The 18,197-nt window shown below is 38.9% G+C and overlaps 2 protein-coding genes across 2 annotated transcripts in view; one reads left to right on the top strand and one right to left on the bottom strand.

Moving 5' to 3' along the window:
• The window catches only part of hpcal1 (hippocalcin-like 1), a 180,361-nt gene that overhangs the window by 143,959 nt on the left and 18,205 nt on the right, over positions 1-18,197 (top strand). The gene's annotated exons all lie outside the window — the stretch shown is intronic.
• apobb.1 (apolipoprotein Bb, tandem duplicate 1) lies at positions 1,341-16,869 on the bottom strand (the record flags this gene model as incomplete). The annotated part of the gene is made up of 27 exons (XM_081377705.1): positions 1,341-2,574; positions 2,716-2,902; positions 3,028-3,133; positions 3,240-9,263; positions 9,363-9,736; positions 9,863-9,972; positions 10,100-10,260; positions 10,640-10,815; positions 10,926-11,133; positions 11,214-11,323; positions 11,403-11,582; positions 11,669-11,874; positions 11,957-12,124; positions 12,285-12,488; positions 12,583-12,759; positions 12,872-13,067; positions 13,146-13,357; positions 13,478-13,624; positions 13,717-13,831; positions 13,917-14,370; positions 14,455-14,540; positions 14,945-15,069; positions 15,157-15,309; positions 15,400-15,547; positions 15,630-15,775; positions 15,871-15,974; positions 16,815-16,869. 27 exons carry the CDS (start codon positions 16,867-16,869, stop codon positions 1,654-1,656), a joined length of 11,253 nt encoding a protein of 3,750 aa, XP_081233831.1. The 3' UTR covers positions 1,341-1,653.

The following is an 18,197-nucleotide window of genomic DNA, read 5'->3' as shown; positions in this document are numbered from 1 at the left end:
TGGCAAGGATAAAGCTCGATCACTGACCTCAAAAATTCATACAACATTCTGAATTATTTATTAAATTCTAACAGTCACATCCATGTTTTGTATCACACATTGCTTTTTATTATTTTGAATTTATTGTATTATTCTGTTATGAATTAGCGAAAAGAGAGGAGGTTATTTTATTATTTATTTCTTTTATTTATTGGAAATTTACAAAGAAAAGGACCATCAAGTGAGCACTAAATGAGATTTAAAAAAAAAAAAACAAATACAGATAGAAAGAGTACTAATAGTGTTGATAGGTCTATACAGTCAGAACTATAATGGCATAATGCATTTCATCTCTTCTGAATTTGGGAATTTGTTCACTGTGCCAACAATTCAGTGTCTTCACCACAAGGAGGCAGAGTAAAGCTATGCTGGAAATGGGTCTTATACAAATACACAAGAAATAAGTAACCTCAAATAATTCTGATGATGACATTAATTTGAAGCTAATGTAGGATAGTACAAAAGAAAACTAAAGTAAAATTTGAAATAAATGGGAATGTCAAAAATATGATATCCCAGCTTTGACATTTTATCAAAACAAGCTTAGGCAGAATAGAGCTTTGTGAAAGTAAACTTGCTTTGACATTGCATCCACATTCCTCAGGGACTTCTTTATGCACATGTTCTTAGCAAAAAAAAAAAAAAAGAGTATTTTGGAATATTGAAGTGACTTCTTGCTCATATACTGAGAGGTATTTTGTAATGCAGATTTTGCTGTATGTTATCACATCTGCTGTTTTTAAATATATTATATTAAAACTGCTCCAAACTTACCAGTATAAGACATATTTTAACAGTGTGCTCTTCACAGTTAATCATAACATACACTGTATATTTGAAGAGTTCAGATGCAAAAGCCTCTAAGTGCCATCTGAAATTTTCTTTTAGAATGATCATTTTTATCAAGCTCGTATATTTAAGTTCAATAATATCACTTAAATGGCAATGCAAATTACCTATTAATTGTCATTTAAGTGAAATTACTTAACTTAAATATACAAGCTTTATAAAAATGATCATTCTAGAAGAAAAGTTCAGATGGCACTTAGAGGCTTTTGCATCTGAACTCTTCATTTGTTGTTGTTCATTTGTCATAATCATACTGTATACATACAGGCAATTTTCTTAAACTGTCCAGGGCTGCATTCCTCAAAAGCATTGTAAGTCTAAGTAGATCATAGAACCATTGGCACCAATGGTCTCTAATCAACTTACAATGCTCACAATGCTTTTGAGAAATGCAGCCCAGGTCATCAGACTATCATCACTGGAAAAACCAAATGAAAAGATGTATAGTATTGCATAATAAAAGTTCTTTATTTAGCCTCATCCATCAAGCCATTAATGTAAGATACAGAGCAAGGACGAAACTATATGTCACAATTCACATTTTTGTACTTTATATATCTAGGTTGATATTTGAATAATCATTTATACAAATAGAATAATACAACAGTATACTAATGAGGCATGTGTGGCATTAGTGATTGCTTTTTAAACATGTTTGTACTGCACTTCAGTTAAGTGTCCAGTGGCTTGAATGTCCATTTAAGAATGTTCATTTCAAAAGATGGTAGTGTTTATTTCATTCGCTGTGTGTTCAGAATGACAATTTTACTGGAAAAAAGGGAAAGGAAGCTCAATTTGCTGCATTCCATTATTTGCATTAAGCACTTCCTCAAATGCAGTTGAAATGGATTCAAATAATTGACCTAAAGGAAAAAAAATGCCAAATACAACGATCCATTCAAGGTCATTTGAAAACTCCAGCAACTTCTTGTAGAAAGTGTTAAGGGGAGCAGCAACAGCTTCTAAGATGTCGGACTTCACGCTGTCCACAAATTCTTGTGCTTTAGCAACAACCTCTTGGATCATCTGTCCTAGTTTCTCAAGAAAGACATCAAGGCTTTCCACTTGCTTCATCACATCTGCCACCATAGCTAGGAGACTTTTCAGCGTACTTCTCACATTTTCTTTAAACTCGGCTACAGTGATGACCTTGCCAGTGGGAAACACCATTTCAACTTTGTTGAAGTTCTCCATGATGGGAGAGAAATATATCTCCAGGTTGTTAGCAAGTTTCTCCAGCATTTCTGCAATTACAGATTTGATTTTCGTGCAGATTTCAGGCAGTGTAGCTTCATCCATTCCAGGCAGTTTGTATTTGGTCTCTCTCAGGAAGTCGATGACAGCATTAATCAGGACCTGGATGTTCTTTTGGTACGTAACAACTACATTTCTGAACAGTTTAGATAGCTCACTGAGATCTGGGCTGGCGTTGAGAGCATAACTGCGGACATCTGCATAGACGATTTCAAATTCTCTGAGAATCTTATAAAGTCTTTCACGTGGAATAGTGAGGCCATATTTTTCAGCAAATCTTGTAATGCTGATTGAGATATCTGGTAGACTGTCCAGCAAGCCTGTGGACATATCACGTGCAGCCTGTAAATTGTAGCTGACCAAAAGTACTTTTTCATCTCCCTTTGGTGCAGCTCTGATGATCAGAATGTCAACATCATCCTGTGGTGCAGACTGCAAAAAAATACAATGATTAGACAATCACGCAAGTGCAATTATGTAAGTGGAACCAAAAAAAAAAAAAAGGAAAAGCAAAAGTTTTTAACATGAATTAATAGCTTGGTTTGAAATTGTAACAAAAGAAATGACACTTACTGCAAAACGGCTGTAGATCCTCGCATTCATCTGGGATGGAATCGTTCCTTGAAGCTGGAAGCCAAGGTGGCCAGTTGTCGGTGTAGAGACCGAGGCACTTATACCATCTCTTCGAGCAGCATAGCGAAGGTTTACATCAGTGAATGTTGGGCTGGTGATGTCCACATTCAGAGTATGGCTAGGATCACTAAACCAAAAGTAATAATTAATAATTCAGTTTTACGAACATAATTTGTTATAAACTAAAGAATACTTGTAGTAAAACAATATTTTTACTTTAATTCAATATAAAGTCTGAAGTTTTTTCATTACCCCATGCGAATAACATTGCTGATGTCCATAGTAAAGTCAGCATGTGTAAGGACAGCATTAGCTCCTATAACCAGGGCTTCATTCTCCATTGTAGTACTCATAGAGCCTGTTTTGTGTGAAAGCAAAAATCAGTTAATCACACCACCCATTCTTAATTTCTTCTTAGAAAATATATGTATTTGTATCATGTATTTGTCTTTGCAGACACTTACTGTCAAAATCATACTGCAGCAACACAAATGGTGACGTGGCTGTAGCCTTGAGAACAGTTTTGTAGTCTGGGGCACTACCATCTAGTTTAGCAACAACATCTGTGGTGTACACTGGAGAGATGATTTTTGAGGCGTAATCAAATTTCTGCTTGGGTACACTGAGCTCCACTACCGCCTTCTCAGAGATGCTAAGGTCACCAAAGGAACTTGGTTGAGACAAGTCAATTTTCACATCAGCAACCAGTGACTTCAGAAGCTCCAGATCAGCTGTGGCCTGGCAAGTATGAACTCCGTTTGTGGTAAAACCTCCGATATTTGCTTCGTTCTTGGAAGAAAATTTCAGCATAGCATAAACATGTTCAAGAGCTGTCTCCACAGACAGGTTTTCATCCACATCAAATGCCACCTTTAGATCTCCATAATTCATGTTGCCATCGCCAACCGTCTTAAGAGCATATCGCAAACTATTGCCATTTATATAGATGGATTCATCATAATTCAGAGATCCCTTCACGATACCACGGTCTAGGAATGTTCCATCAATGGTACCCTTTATGAGAGTCTCAACGGAGGTAAATGTAGAAGTTCCTTCACCTTTCATGGTGTTTTCGGCATTTCCCCTACCAACAAACTTAATAATGGGAATGTCAAAGGTATACTCTATCGTAAAAGTGGAATCCACTTTTGGTTCGGCCTTGGCGTCAACAGTAAGTTGGTAGTTTGCTTTAGCTGTAAGAATAGGTAGGTTAACATTTGCAGCTGTGGTCACAGACAGTGCAGTTTCAAAGTTATCTGGGTTCATAGTTACAGTGCTTTCATGGGTTCCTTCAATGTGGCGATTTTCCAGGAGTACAGAATTGGCTAATTTGAATCCACTTTTAGTGCTCAGACTGCTGGTACCTACAAGCTTTGCCTTCAGTCCCTCAAACTCAGAGGTAGTAATGGCTCCGAATCGAATTACCGGGTTATCCTTCCCATAGATTCCAGCATTAGCATTAAGGCTGAACATAGAGGACTTGAAAGAAACCTCTGATTTTAAATCGCCCAGAGGAGAGACATTAATGAGGCCGAGATCAATAATGGGTGCAGCTTTGCTCTTCTGATAGACAATCTTTGCATCGAGATCAATGACCTGGTCAAAGTTGGTCAAAAGATTCTTAAGGCCAGTTTGTTCATATAGGTTGATGTTGCTGATTTCTGGAGTGTCAATAATCATAGTTATGGTTGAAAACTGGATAGGTGGAATACTGAATGTGACAGTTAGGAATTCCAAATTGGCCTCTCCATTTACTGCTGTGTAAATGCCAGCCTCATCTCTGTTGTTGGCAGCTGTAAAGTTGTGACTGTATCTGTATTGGTTGAAGCGAGCAAGTGCCACAGTGCTCAACTTCTGCATGTCCTTATTTATGATGACACTATAATCATTCTGGAGATCAAACTTGGCAGATTGTTCTAAGAAGCTGAGCTTAGTATTAGCCTTGTTCTGGAAATCAAGGACCACTTCAAAGGGATGCACTAAGATGTTGAAGGCACTGGAAAGGGTACCACTGTGCAATCCATCAAACTTTGTTTCATAGTCTGCCTTCATCTCTACCTTCATTTCTCTGAGATTAGCCTTTCCAGAAGCATCCAGCAAGTAAGTAAGCAACTCAGAAGCACCACCTTCAATACGGGCATTAAATTCGATGTAGCTCAGGGCAACACCGTCAACATTTATTATCTCTTTAATTTTTGTAAGTTTACTGTTGCCATCTGCAGAAATGGTTATCTGGACTCTTGTTGGAGTAATAATCATAGTTGAGGTACTCTTCATGATGAAACCATCTGACTGGTCACTCACAGATATTTGTGACTTGACTTCTTCTTCCATGGTCAGATGGATTTTTAAACCATCCTGCTTAAGTATGAACTCATTAGTGTAAGAATGGCCAATGTTCAATGTGTACGCAGGAATGCGTACCTTATCAGTATATATTGTTTTAATATTTGCAGACATTCCATCCTCCAGCGCAAAGAAAGCCATGTTAAGAATGTCAGCACTATAGGGGGCAGTAGTTACCTTCACAGTGCTCTTGGACGTAGCCTGGGCTGAGAAGCCATAGAGTGACACTGAGGCTTGATGGTCAACAGCTAGGATACTGTGAGTGATCTTCAGGGTTTCAGCAACAATCACACGACTCATCTTAGGGATGGCAACCCGAGCTGTGGAATCCAAGCTATATTTAAGGATGTCATATTCAGATAATCCATGTGAGGAAATTTGCCCTGTGAATTGAGGGGTTTCTGCACTTTCAGTAGAGTTTAAGAATTCCATGGTAGTTCTCATGTTGAAAATTGGAATGGTGACTCTAACCTCTCCATACAGCTTTCCAAAGCAGGGCATCATGATCTCATTAGGGACTGCAGGGAGTGTGAATTCTGGGATCTTTAGATCTAAGAATTTGTGCTTAGTAATGTATTTAGGAATTGCAGGGAGGGAGATCTCTGGAAAACTTATCTCTGGTAGTGTGATGGCAGAGATGTCTGGCAGGTAGATAATTCTAAGGTCGCCAAAGATGGCATCAGTAGATGGCACTTCATAGTTGACAATGAAGTTCAATAGGTCTAATAGTCCCTGCCTGATATCATCATACTCTATTCTGATTGGTGGCACATTGTAATATTGCAGAATAGTAAACTCTGGAAGGTCAATCAATGTAGAAGGGAGGTTGATTTCCAGAAGCTTCTCTAAACTAATTGTTAAGGAGGGTACAACAAGGTCAGTGAGTGGAAAAGTGAAAGATGGGATCTCGAATTCAGTTGTTTTCAGTGTTGTTTTGACTCCATCACAGATTTGCTTTAACTTGTTGAGAAATGCCTGATCTTCAAGGATGTCTTGGATTTCTTCCATAACAGCACTGCATGCGTCTGTTGCAATGTCCACTACATTAGTGTAGATACCAGTCACTTGCTTCAGAGCCTGGAGGATAACCTCTCTGATATCCATGGCCACAATTCTCATCCTGAGGCTTTCTGCAAGTGCCTCAAAGTCAATGTTTACTATAACAAAGTCCTTGAGTTTTTTGACCACATCTGCAACTTTGACTGCTCTCAGCTCCTCAAGGCAAGCACTAAGAGATGACAGAGCATAACTGACAAATTCTCTGATTGCCTCAAGCTTTTGCCGAATCTCAAGTGACAAACTCATGGTGTAAAGATCATTTATTAATTCCTTGATTTTCTGGTTGGCCTCATCCACAAACACATTGTAGTCAAATGATCTGATATAGCCGATGCAATGGTTTAGGCAGTTGTTCAAATGCTCAATGATTTCCTTTACCTCTGTTGTTTTCAAGTAGGTGATCGCCTTATCCAGCCGCTCTACGACAGGGATCAGAATAGATTTCAAAGTGCTAGCAAGAGCCTCAACAGTTTGTTCTATATTGAACTTCTTGATTAGCTCAGCAACCTTTTTCAGAATTTCTTCAATCTTCTTGTCAACCCCAGATTTCACCAGAATTTCTCTCATGTTGCTGTGGATGGCATTCAACCTGCTTCCTAGTACAGTAAGAAATTGTTTTGCTTTTTCAACAGTCTTGCTGATTTCCTCTGTAGGGATTTGAGCCACCAAATTGTTTGCATAGTCTCGGAAGCTGGCAGAGGTAACAAAGTTGTTCACATCCTCAATGAACTTTCCTTGGTCAAAGCTATCAGCAAACTGTTTCAGTTCACCCACAATCTCCTCCAGTTTGGATTTAATAGCATACTGTTCCTCAAGATCTTGCAAGATGGCAATGCTACTGCCCTTCAGTCTCAATACATCAATCTGCTCAATTAAAGTTTCAATAGCCTCAATGACAGCAACAACTATGTTTTTTACATTATATTTCTCATTGAATGCATTCAGTACTTCTGTTAGTCTCTGTATTGCAGTGTCAGATAGTGTGCCACTTGCAATCATTTCCCTCACATATTTTTCTATCTCCCCTACACGAGTGTCCAGTTCAGTGATGAGCTTCATCACAACAGGGTTTAGATTAATCAGAGAGGCCTCCAGGTCATCCATAGTAACTCCATACTTGTCATAGAGAGCAGTCAGGTCCTCGCTGATCTTAACAATTCTCCTCTCCAGATTTAGCTCCTTCACAAAATCACTAATGTACTTGGCCAAGTTCTCAATCTCTGCAATAATATCTTCTCTGTTGATATAATACTGCATGGCTTCAGCCGTCCTCAAAAGTGTAATTTTCATGTGTTGCAAGACCACAGGAAAATGCTCAATTAATGGCAGGCGGAAGACACGACTGTTAGTGTTTTTATCATATTTTAGGAAGGCTGAGTAAAAGTGGTCTTGGTTGTCGGAGTCAACCCTGTTGAAGAGGTTTGTCAAGATTGATCCAGACAATTCTAATCCAAGTCTTTCAGGGGTATTGTAAGCACTCGCATCTTGGCTGAAGATATGGTTGTTAACCTTAGATTTTACTCTCACTATTGCCTTCTGCTCAGATGGGGTCAGGACAGTGTCAATCTTATTATCAAGGTTGGTTTCAATTGATAGACCATTGTCCAGATTGTGAGTTGTTGAGACTCTGCATTCATGCGAGTGTGCGAAAGCAAGTGGTTCTACCTTCATAAGAAATTTAGTGTAAGCTTGTGCGCTCTGTTTTCCATACAGATACAAATCACCGTCTGTATTGGCCATGGCATCAACATTGAATCTGAAGGGAACAGCAGTGGCGTGAAAGTTACCGTCAAAGCGTAGGTACTGAGAGTTGAAACGGGCATCACTGCCGAGTGTGGCTGAAAGTCCAGCAACCTCGATTTCTGTGTTATGACTCATGTGAGATCCCATGAGTTTTCCAGTAGTACCACATTTGGCGGTGGCAACCAGATCTTCATATCTGATCTCATACGTGTGCTTCAGCTCTTCTTCGTCAGAGGCAAGCTTCCAACTGCCAGTCAGTTCAGCTGTGTATGGAAGTGCCTTAAACTGAGCATCATTAATCAGGTTGATGTCCAGAACATTCAGTTGATTACTGATTTTCACTGAAGTACTAAATGGCTCAATCTGAAGGGAGAAGTCATGCTTATATGTTCCATCATTGCTAATAGCGTTAGAGGTGAAATCTAACGAGGACAGGGAAGCAGACAGAGAATTTGTATTTTCAATTGTTAGTTCATCAAATTTACCCTTCGTCTCAACTGACAAGGAAAGCTTTGAAGTGTCGAGGGCTCCACTGAAGTTGTTCTCAAGTGACAAAGGCATGAGAGGGCATTTCAGTAAGGTTGTGCCACTCGTGGTCAGGCCATCCCTGGTCAAGGATAAGCTGCAAATATGGGAAGCTGTGTGTTCAACCAGATTTGCGGAGGCATCACCTTTTACATCCAGCCCATTTCTATCTAGTGCTGCTATAAACTGGGAACGGATGACATTTCCAGCAGTCATGTCAGCACTAGTGTCAATCTTAATGTTAACCAAATCAAGACTAGCACTAGCTTCAGCTACATTTTGGATGTTCAGACCGAGAGCCGTTGACCTTGTATCTGACTTCAGAGCAAGCTGAGACCCTTTATAGGTAACTTTAGCGTCATGCATCAGTACGCCCTCAAATGCAGTTGTTTTTGATTTGACAGAGAGCTCTCCATTGGCAAACGCTGCTTCGATCATGTTCTCTGCTTGGAAATGGTCTGAGTCTACTTTCAGTGAGGAATCAATTTTCGCCTCTGGCTTGAATGGGAGTAGGATAAGGGACTGCCTGAGAGCAACTTCACCATTCAGAGGACCAGCCTTGACAGAACCCATCAGGTTTCCATCTCCGGAGATCTCATCCATATCAAATCCAACCTGGCCTGTGTGTTCCAGAGAAATCTTCAGACCCAAGGGACTGTTTGCCTCAATCTTGCTGCTTGATTTCATCTTGATATTTTCAGCAATTGTCATTTCCTCAAAATAAGTAACACTGGCGTCAATGAGCTTGTGATCAAGAGATGATTTCATCTCAACCCTCAAAGATTCTCCGGGTGTGCCTGCTGCTAAAGCTGATCCTAAACATAAGCAGAATAACATTCAAGTAATCAGTATTTCATTACAGATTTCAGAACATGGTTAGTAAAAATATAGCTGCAAATAAAGATTACAAGTACCTTCTACTTTAAAGGAGAGGAGATCCATTGGGCTTTTTCCAATGACTTCAATCTTGGCAGAATAGCTTGGTTTCTCATCAAGTTCCCTGCCAGCTGAAGCTGTTGCCTCCATGTTGTAGAAGTTGCTGCTCAGCTTGCTGGACACCTCTGCAATTCCCATGAGAGGCAGTGACACAGACAGACTCTCGGGAACAAAGATCTCTGGAAGAGAAATCGTCATAGGAGCAACCTCCAGGCCGATTTCTTGTAATACCAGGTTTGGTGTGGTCAGGGCAGCAGGGAAGTTGAAATCTCCAAGAGATTTCCCACCAAGAGGAATAGGAATAGAGATAGTGTAATAATTCTGGCCAAACTTGTATTTAGCAGCCCCCTCACTGTTAAAAAAAAGATATAATATATACAGTATATATTAATGTACTTAACATTAGTATGTGTATACTTAATTCTTGTTTCTGCATTTTGAAATTAATTTTTATATTACTTGTTATATATATACTCACGCATTCAAGAACAGCGTCTTAGGGAAAGTGAATTCTGGCAGGGCAGGAATCCTAAAGTCCTGGACATATGGGATGTCAGCAGCAAATTTTTCCAGGTAGGCATTTGAGGCCTAAATGATTATGGATATAGTGATATATTATAATATAATTTCTATATATGTGATATTTTATGGTTTGCTTTTCCTTATTTGTATGACTTTATAGGTTTGGGGAACTAAGGATTTCATTTGAATATACCTCAACTGATTGGATCAAGACATCACGGATCTTCATACCAGATGTGCCAGTCTGCTGGTCAAGCAGATCATTGACTGTGGCTTTGATGGCATCAATTGGAATAATGTTGTGAATCTCAGAGCTGACATCAGAAGTGACCTCAGCCTCAATCTTCTCCGCATCTAAAAAGAACATGAACATTTTTTAATATAGCAGAGGACTTCCAGTTTATTTGCTGAAGTTAAGGAAACGCAATTAAAATTTGTATACTCAAAGACATTTGTATAATCCCATAAGTATATGTTTTTAATGTTTGCCTGACAGACTTAAAGTTTAAGAGAGTCTAAATAGTTTTATAGGCAGTCACATAAAAGATACTCATTGAATTTGAAATAAGACATCATCTTCCTTTGGGGCATAACTAATACAATTCAAATTCTCTGAATTCATGAATGAAAGCGAGCCATTTCTAGAATTCAGAATTTGCTTTTATCTGAAATTATACAGTATCTGGAGATCTTGTCATACTTTCAGTTTTAGAATGAAAGCTTGAAAATTTACCGTATTTCAGAATGACTTTCTGAACAGAAGTCGTCATCTCAGGGAGCCTTAGGTCACTCTCAAGCTCTACTGTAAGGACCTCCGATTTTTGAAGTTTTGCAGTTACTTTAGCATCAGTCTCAAAATGAGGAATGAGCAGCTGAACCTGCAGCATGGCATCCTTCATTGACTCTACCCTAAAAATTGAAGAGAATTTTAAACCCTGAAGTTTATTTGTACAATGTATAACTATCAAAAATATAAGCTGTTATTGTCATATTTACATTTAACATAGATATGTACATACTTAGCAAGGGCAACAAGAGATACTTCAGGTATGTTCTTGTTAATGAAGTCAATCTGGATGGAATGTGTGGCCCTGCTCTGAGTTTCGCGGTCAACAGCATGAACCCGAATTCCAGCTTCCAGGTCATAGTCAGGAACTTGGAGATCAGCCGAGACGCTGTATTTCTGTCTGTCAAACATCAGTTTGGCTGAGCCCTCAAAAGATATTCCTAATATATGGAAAAAGAACAACATTTCAGTTGATCAAGAAGTCTAGACATTTTATTTATTTTGTGAAACAATGCTTTACCTTCTGCCTTCAGACCAAAAGTCACTGTGTCAACCTTGTTTTCATATTCATAGTCGACAGTAGCTGTGTATGCAGAAACCTCGCCAGTTGGGTGGATCTCAATGGCAAATCTAAATACAGGTCAGTATTCACATTTTAGCATTCAAAAAGAAGCAAGAAAACAATCAAACAAACAAGTATTTCCCTTACTTGCTGTCACCAGTTAAGGGGAAATAGGGACTGGCATCACTGGAAAAGGCATTAGAATACTGCAGGGCACTGCAGTACTTAAAACCAGGGAAGAAAGGAGTGCATTTCTTTGCGTTCACATGTTCCATCATGGGTGGAATGGTCTTGGTTTCAGTACCAGTAACTGAGAACAAAGAGTTGCTGTGCAGAGAAAATAAAATTCAGAATTTCTATAATGTATATTTAGAGCAATTTGACACTTTTCTGTGTTAACAGAAACGTCTTACGTCACACTGATGAGTGTAGTTGGAGTTTGGGGTGTGGGAATGGTCAGCTTGAACTGCTTTTTGGTTACAGCAACCTTTACACTCAGACCGCTCTCATGGTAGATGTTAGTATGCATCTCTAGGCCAGACTCGACATATTCAGGTAAGAGAGCCCCAACTTCAGTCACAAACTCAACTCCGGCAGATGGCATGAAAGCCATCTCACTCTGTGTGAATAGACAAAGAAATGGGTTAATTAGGTATAGCTTGTAAAACTCTAGTTTAAATAAAAAAAAGTTAGACCCATACCATGTCACGGGCCAATTTAAGTCCTCCCTTCACTCCTGGAGTAAAAGTACCAGACCAGGCAATTCTTAATGGAACTCCGGTACCAGTAGGTAGATAAAACTCATTGTCCATGAAGACGTAGTGAAGGAAAAGGTTGTTGTTTACACTTGAGAAAAGGTTCCTTATGAACTGTAAAACAAATCATTCACTTGTTTATATATATATATATATATATATGACCATGAAAGTACACTTAGACTTTGACCATGATCCTTCTTCATTATTGTGGTGCTTTAGAGCATGGCAGATTTGCTAAGCACTAATATTTGTTTTAAAGCAGTGCACTTACATCAGTAGGGAACATATTTAATAGTCTATCAGTCAGAAAAGTAGCTGAGTAGGCCATGCTCTCCATATCCTTGTTTTTGAGATAACCCAGTTCAGCACCCAGAAGCCTCAGGTAGATCATAGCCTCTGGATTATCCTGAACCTTCAGTTTCTGGATAAGCTTGTTCACATTATTGCTTATTTCCTTGACGATGTTCTCGGGGACCTAGAGTGAGAAGGGAACATGAGTGATACACCAAAACAAAGAGAATGACATCAATGTTGCAAAATGTGGAAATTCATTCATCAGTTTGAAAGACCTTTTGTGTCTTTATGTTATTCCATAGGCTTGGGAACATGCGCTGCATAATGTCATTGCCTTTGAACACGCTGTCAGCTGCATAGTTAATGGTCTTCTGCATGGTGTCACTGAAGAATCCATCAATACCAATCAGGGCATCAACAGTGGGTTCCAGTCCCTTACCATTCAATCCAATCTGTAAGTAAGAACAAAAAATAATTAAGTTATTTTAATTTATTAATTTCGATTATTTAAAATAATCGAGTAAAACGAAGGGGGAAATGTAAGAATGCAGAATAATCCTGTACCTCAAACATGTCTATGTTACTTCCGAAAGCATTCATGGTCATCTCCAGGATGACTTCATTGGGCAGAAGTTCATCAGACTCGAAGATCACATTTCCCTCTAGAGATCCAATCTTGTAATTGCGAGAGTATTTAGATGGATCTGTGACAGATCTGATCTCATTTCCTTGAAGGGCATTTAGAATCTTTTCTCTAAGGCTGAGAAGTAAAAGAGAAATTAGAAAAAAACAGTTTTTATTCCCAAAAATGTTAATATGCATAAAGAGTTCTACTAACTCCTTAGTCTCTGGTGCTGTGGAGCTCAGGATGTTGCTGACATGAGAGTTAACAAAGCTCATAGCCTGACAGTTTTCATTGTTAGGCAGAGCAGCAACCAGCTGAGCCAGTTCAGAGGGCTGAGGGTCCTGCATCACAATGAGATAGGCAGCAATACGCTTCGGTATCGGAGCAGAAGCATCAAAAATGACCTTCATTAGCACCTCTCTGCCCTGTTAGAAATACAGCAAGTTTAATGTTAGCCAAACATAATTACTTTATATTTACTTATTACATTTATTATTATATTTAGTATTTGTAATTGTTTCAATTAGTTAATATATATAGTTTACCTCTTCAGGGACAGAAGTTAGTCTAAAAGCTTGAATAGCAGCTTGCTGGACCTCAGGGGATGCAGCAGGTTGGTTTATGCATTGGATAAACGCTGATTTCAGAGCAGGGCTTGCGGCTCCGACGGCAACAGCCATGTTTCCAATGATCTACGAGATTTCAAGTACAGATTTCTATATCCACATATCAGCTGTTATTTTTAACTTGGTGAAGCGTGCTTAATGGAAAAGGTTGAACATACCCTCAGGGACAAGTACACATGTTCCTGGCTCCCTGTGCAGTCGCCAATCTGTTCAAGGGCATAATCAGCGACTGCCTTGATCTCTGGGGTGACTCTTCCTTCAGCTTTATAGAGCCTTGGATAAGACAAATGAATGAAAGTTCAAATTCACACATAGATGAAACAACATGATTATTGTTGAGTTGTCCTTGTTTTCTCACCTCCTAACAGCATTGCTGAGGCCATAGTAAATGGGCTTACTAGCCTTGAACTTGGCAATCTCTAGCATTTCCTTGACAATGTCTCCAGATGGGTTGGGCATCATTCCCATGGCATACACTGCAGCATCAATTTCTACTGAGGAACTGTCAAAGGTCCTGAGAACCCGCAAGATGGCGCTGGTGCATTCTGGTGTGCCACACTGGAACAACGCCTGGTACACCAAGGGGCGAGAAATCTCCAGGGCCTCGGGTAGACCAGCGCTCAGGCTTTCAGCATCCATTTTGCGCACTGTAGCGATAAGCTTGTGAGCCAGGTGGGCTCTGTTATGTCCATTTGTGGTCTCAGAAAGGCCAGCCAGTTCCCTTAGAACAGACAGCATGGCCTCTTTATCCTGAATCGGATGGACTGTGCCAATGCTGCCGTCGAGGTGCAGGGTCTTCATGTTGGCTACATCTATAGATGGGTAAACCAAGAGATCAGGATTACTTCTGCTCACTCTAAATGCATCCTAATTTAAGTGTCTTAATGATTGCTTACCATGCTCAAAGATTCTGTCGTTGTGCACAGACACTCCCACCAGAGTCAAGACTTGCTTTCCTACATTAGTAACTCCATACTTTCCTCTGTTGATAATCATAATAAATTAGCAGAGCAAAGTTAAAAACACTTATACCATGGTCTGGGTGAATACTTGATTCTGATTGGCTGCAGGGTGTCCAGTAAAGTGATAGAGGACACCTAGTAAATAAACCGTCAGGCGTAACCAGGGAAACCAAGTTATTGTTTGTAAAAACTTTAGATTTCGATTGTAAGACTAATTAAAATATAAACTAATGTTTTAAAAATGTGTTATTTGGCAAGTGACCAATTTATTTGGTAATGCCCTTCGAGGTGTCCATTGTCAGGTATTAATGGCCTTCGGACTCCGCTGCGCGTCGGACGGTTCACGCCTCGCCGTCGTCCATTAATACCTGACAATGGACACCTTGTCGGGCATTAACCCTTACATAGTTGTTAATGAACTCACTTGTAAGAGAAAGGCACAAGCATGTGGTTTTCAGTGCAGGAAGCAGATGTCATATGCTTCTGTGCATTATCAAACTTGTAGTTGCAGGTCTGGCTGCTCCTGATGAGCTGAGCAAGTGGGTAGTGCTGTGTGATGAAAAAGAACACATTATTGAAACCATCAGATGACCAGCACTCAGTCATTTTGTCTTATTCAAAGACTGGATGACTTACCATTCCTGTGATAAGGGCCAGGGGACTGGTGTGGTCCTTGATAGGGCTGAAATTGTCACATTTAGACAAGTCTCTGTTGAGGGTGACATCAGTGGCAATGTCCTCTCTGGCGTTCACGAGGTAGCCTGTCTTGCACGCACCATAGATGGTGGGCTGGTTTTGGGGGAAAGTTGTAATGGATTAGTAAATATCAATCTTTTAACAAATGTAAACTTTTTTGATGTTTCAGAGTTAATGGCTGACCATTCTTCTGTTTCTGTCCTCCTCCAGCACAGGCACTGCAAGGGCAGAGATTAGACCCCTCTTGATGTTTAAAATGTTGACTGGTTCATCATCCTCTGGAAACAACTTGATGTCATCATCTCCCTCAACGGTGAACTTCAGTGGGTTCCTGAGAATTGAGAGGTCAGTGTTTATTTAACGCGATCAGTTTCTTCTTATCTACTCGGTGTAGAGTGCCTTGATAAACATACTTCTCCATGGCAGCCTTGAAAGCATCTGCACCAGCAGACGGCCCAAAGATAGGATATCCTCCATCGTCAACATCAGTCGCCTCACTCAGTGTGCACTCTGTGGTGCGCACGATGAAGCTACATGTGCGAGGGACCTCAATCTCAACCTGTTTAAAAGAGAATATGTATGAAATTTTAAGTTTTGTTCAAAATAAACATAAGAAACAAAATATATAAATATTGGCAGCGGCGACATTCATACCTTGCATCTGGCCTTGGGACCATTGATTGCTCCATTCAGGGCATTTAGAGACTCTGTTTCGTAGGTGTATTCATACTTTTGAAAGCTCTTGTACCTTTTGGCCACTAGGGGAGCACAAGTCACATCTTAAAAATCTAGTGTACTACATGACTCACAACATTAGATTGCTTTTCCTAAATGAAGTGATAAATTAAAAAGAAAATGAACAGATTCTACTGTTAAAGTAACTCAAAACTTTTTATTCCTGATAAAGAGCACTAGATAATATATATTGTATATAATTTCTTATAGACCATTTATATTTTATTCAAAATGTTAATAGTTTAGCACTTACAAAGGCATGGAAATTCCTCGTCTTGAGCATCTAAAGTGAAAAACAACCAGGAGTATTATACACACAAAAAAATACCATTAACATAATAATATTATTCATCATTTTATTCATTAAAGGGATAGTAGACACAAAAATCACGGTCACCCTCAAGTTGTTCCAAACAAACACAAAATATATTTTGAAAAATGTCAGCAACCAAACAGGTTACCCATATTCGTCAAAATATCCTCTTTTGTTTTCACTTGAGGGTAAGTGAATGATGACAAAATGTTTATTTTTGGGTGAACTATCCTTTCAACAATAGATAAATATATTCAAAAACACCAAAAATAACTAGCGAATAAACACAAGACAGCAACAGAAACACTATTTTGTTTTATAGTTATCATCTATGATTTTTTGTTTAATACTGACATACACAAAATATGTAATACTATTTTAGTATGATCAGAACTGAAACATAAAACATACTTATTTTATTTAACCTTTATTTAACCAGGAGAGACATTTAAGAATGAATCCTTATTTACAACAACAGCCTGGCAAATATATTAATAAAAAAGTACATTATTAAACAAATTCCACCAGTCAAATCCTCAGTAGTACTTACTTGTCACGGCTATTGCACACAGAAGCAGCAAAAGGCAGAGCTTATTGTCCCCCATGATGGGTTCAGTAAAGCTCTTTCCTTAAGACCGTTGTGAATTCAGATGGAATCTGCTGTATTACTGCCGTCTAAGACCTTATATATTAAGGTTGGTCCTGCAGGAATGGGAGGAGAGATGGCAGTTTTGAAAATAGTGAAGTCCCCACTCCAAAGTTCATATCTTGTGCCTCTGTGGCAGGACAAAGGCAACTGTTTCATGTAATGTCAATGGTCTTTCAAATAGAGAGAAAATGCTTTTTTCAAGGAACACTTGCTTTGCTTGGTCTGTTGGTTGATTGTTTGGTTCATTCATTTAGCATTTTCCTCTCTTTAGTGTAACCTCTTATTGATACACAGAGAAAATGTATTTATTTATTTACCAAAGAAGTCATTACATGACTGAAGGTTAAATTTGTACCAAAAAAAGTATTGTAGTTTAAAATATAGAAATTCTAATCTACCTTTTAAATATGTTGCATCTCAACAACTTCCGTACGGCTGCTCTTACGTGATATTAGCAATAACGTGACGGCAGAAGCCTGTCCTTCATGCCTTCTTTACTGATGATCGATAGGTAGGACATTAAGCACCAAAAGCAGACTAGGTCATATTACTAATCTTAGACCCACATTTGACTATGCATTTTATTTTGACATCCTTTGCCGAGGGTATTGCCAATCAGACAACGACTAAACTGATATAGACACTGAAATAAATGATTAAACCTTCTGCCCTTTTGTCCTGTTTACTTTATTCAGTAACCTCTTATTTTCTGTTGTGGGTAAATACTAATCACAATTGTCCAGGCAAATCTTTTTGGATACACAAAATGATATTTATCCAAAGTCTTCAGTTGTTAATTGATGGAAAGCAGAATATACTAGAACGGGTCCCTAAACATCCGTATAATCATCATGAGGAAGATATTGAGAACATTTATATGTTTTTCCCTGTGATGTTATGTATTGATTGCTGAAAGGTGTGTGGTCTCAAAATTCATTCAAAATTTGTGTTTTTGGATAAATGCATTGCGTTCACTCGTGTTTGTAAAGCACAGCTTGTAAGACAAGAATGTCACCTCTTCCAAAGAGAAATGCTATCCTCATTTTTGGTGCTGGGTAGTAACCGATTACATGTAATCAGACTCCAAAAATTAAGTCGGCCTAAATTATATTATAAATACTCAGATAAGTAATGATAAGTAATCAGACTGCAGTTGATTTTATATTGTTTACATGATTACCTTTCTAAAAAAGCCTATACTGCTTATATACGTTCAGAAGGTCTTCCAGGTTTGTGGAATTGCACACACAGACCAGGCACTATGTGCCTATGAAAACTGAGACC

This window comes from Scardinius erythrophthalmus (assembly GCF_964197995.2).
Source record: "Scardinius erythrophthalmus genome assembly, chromosome: 11".
Taxonomy (NCBI): domain Eukaryota; kingdom Metazoa; phylum Chordata; class Actinopteri; order Cypriniformes; family Leuciscidae; genus Scardinius; species Scardinius erythrophthalmus.
The sequence above is the reverse complement of the archived record's forward strand: the minus strand, read 5'-3'. Positions and strand labels throughout refer to the sequence as shown.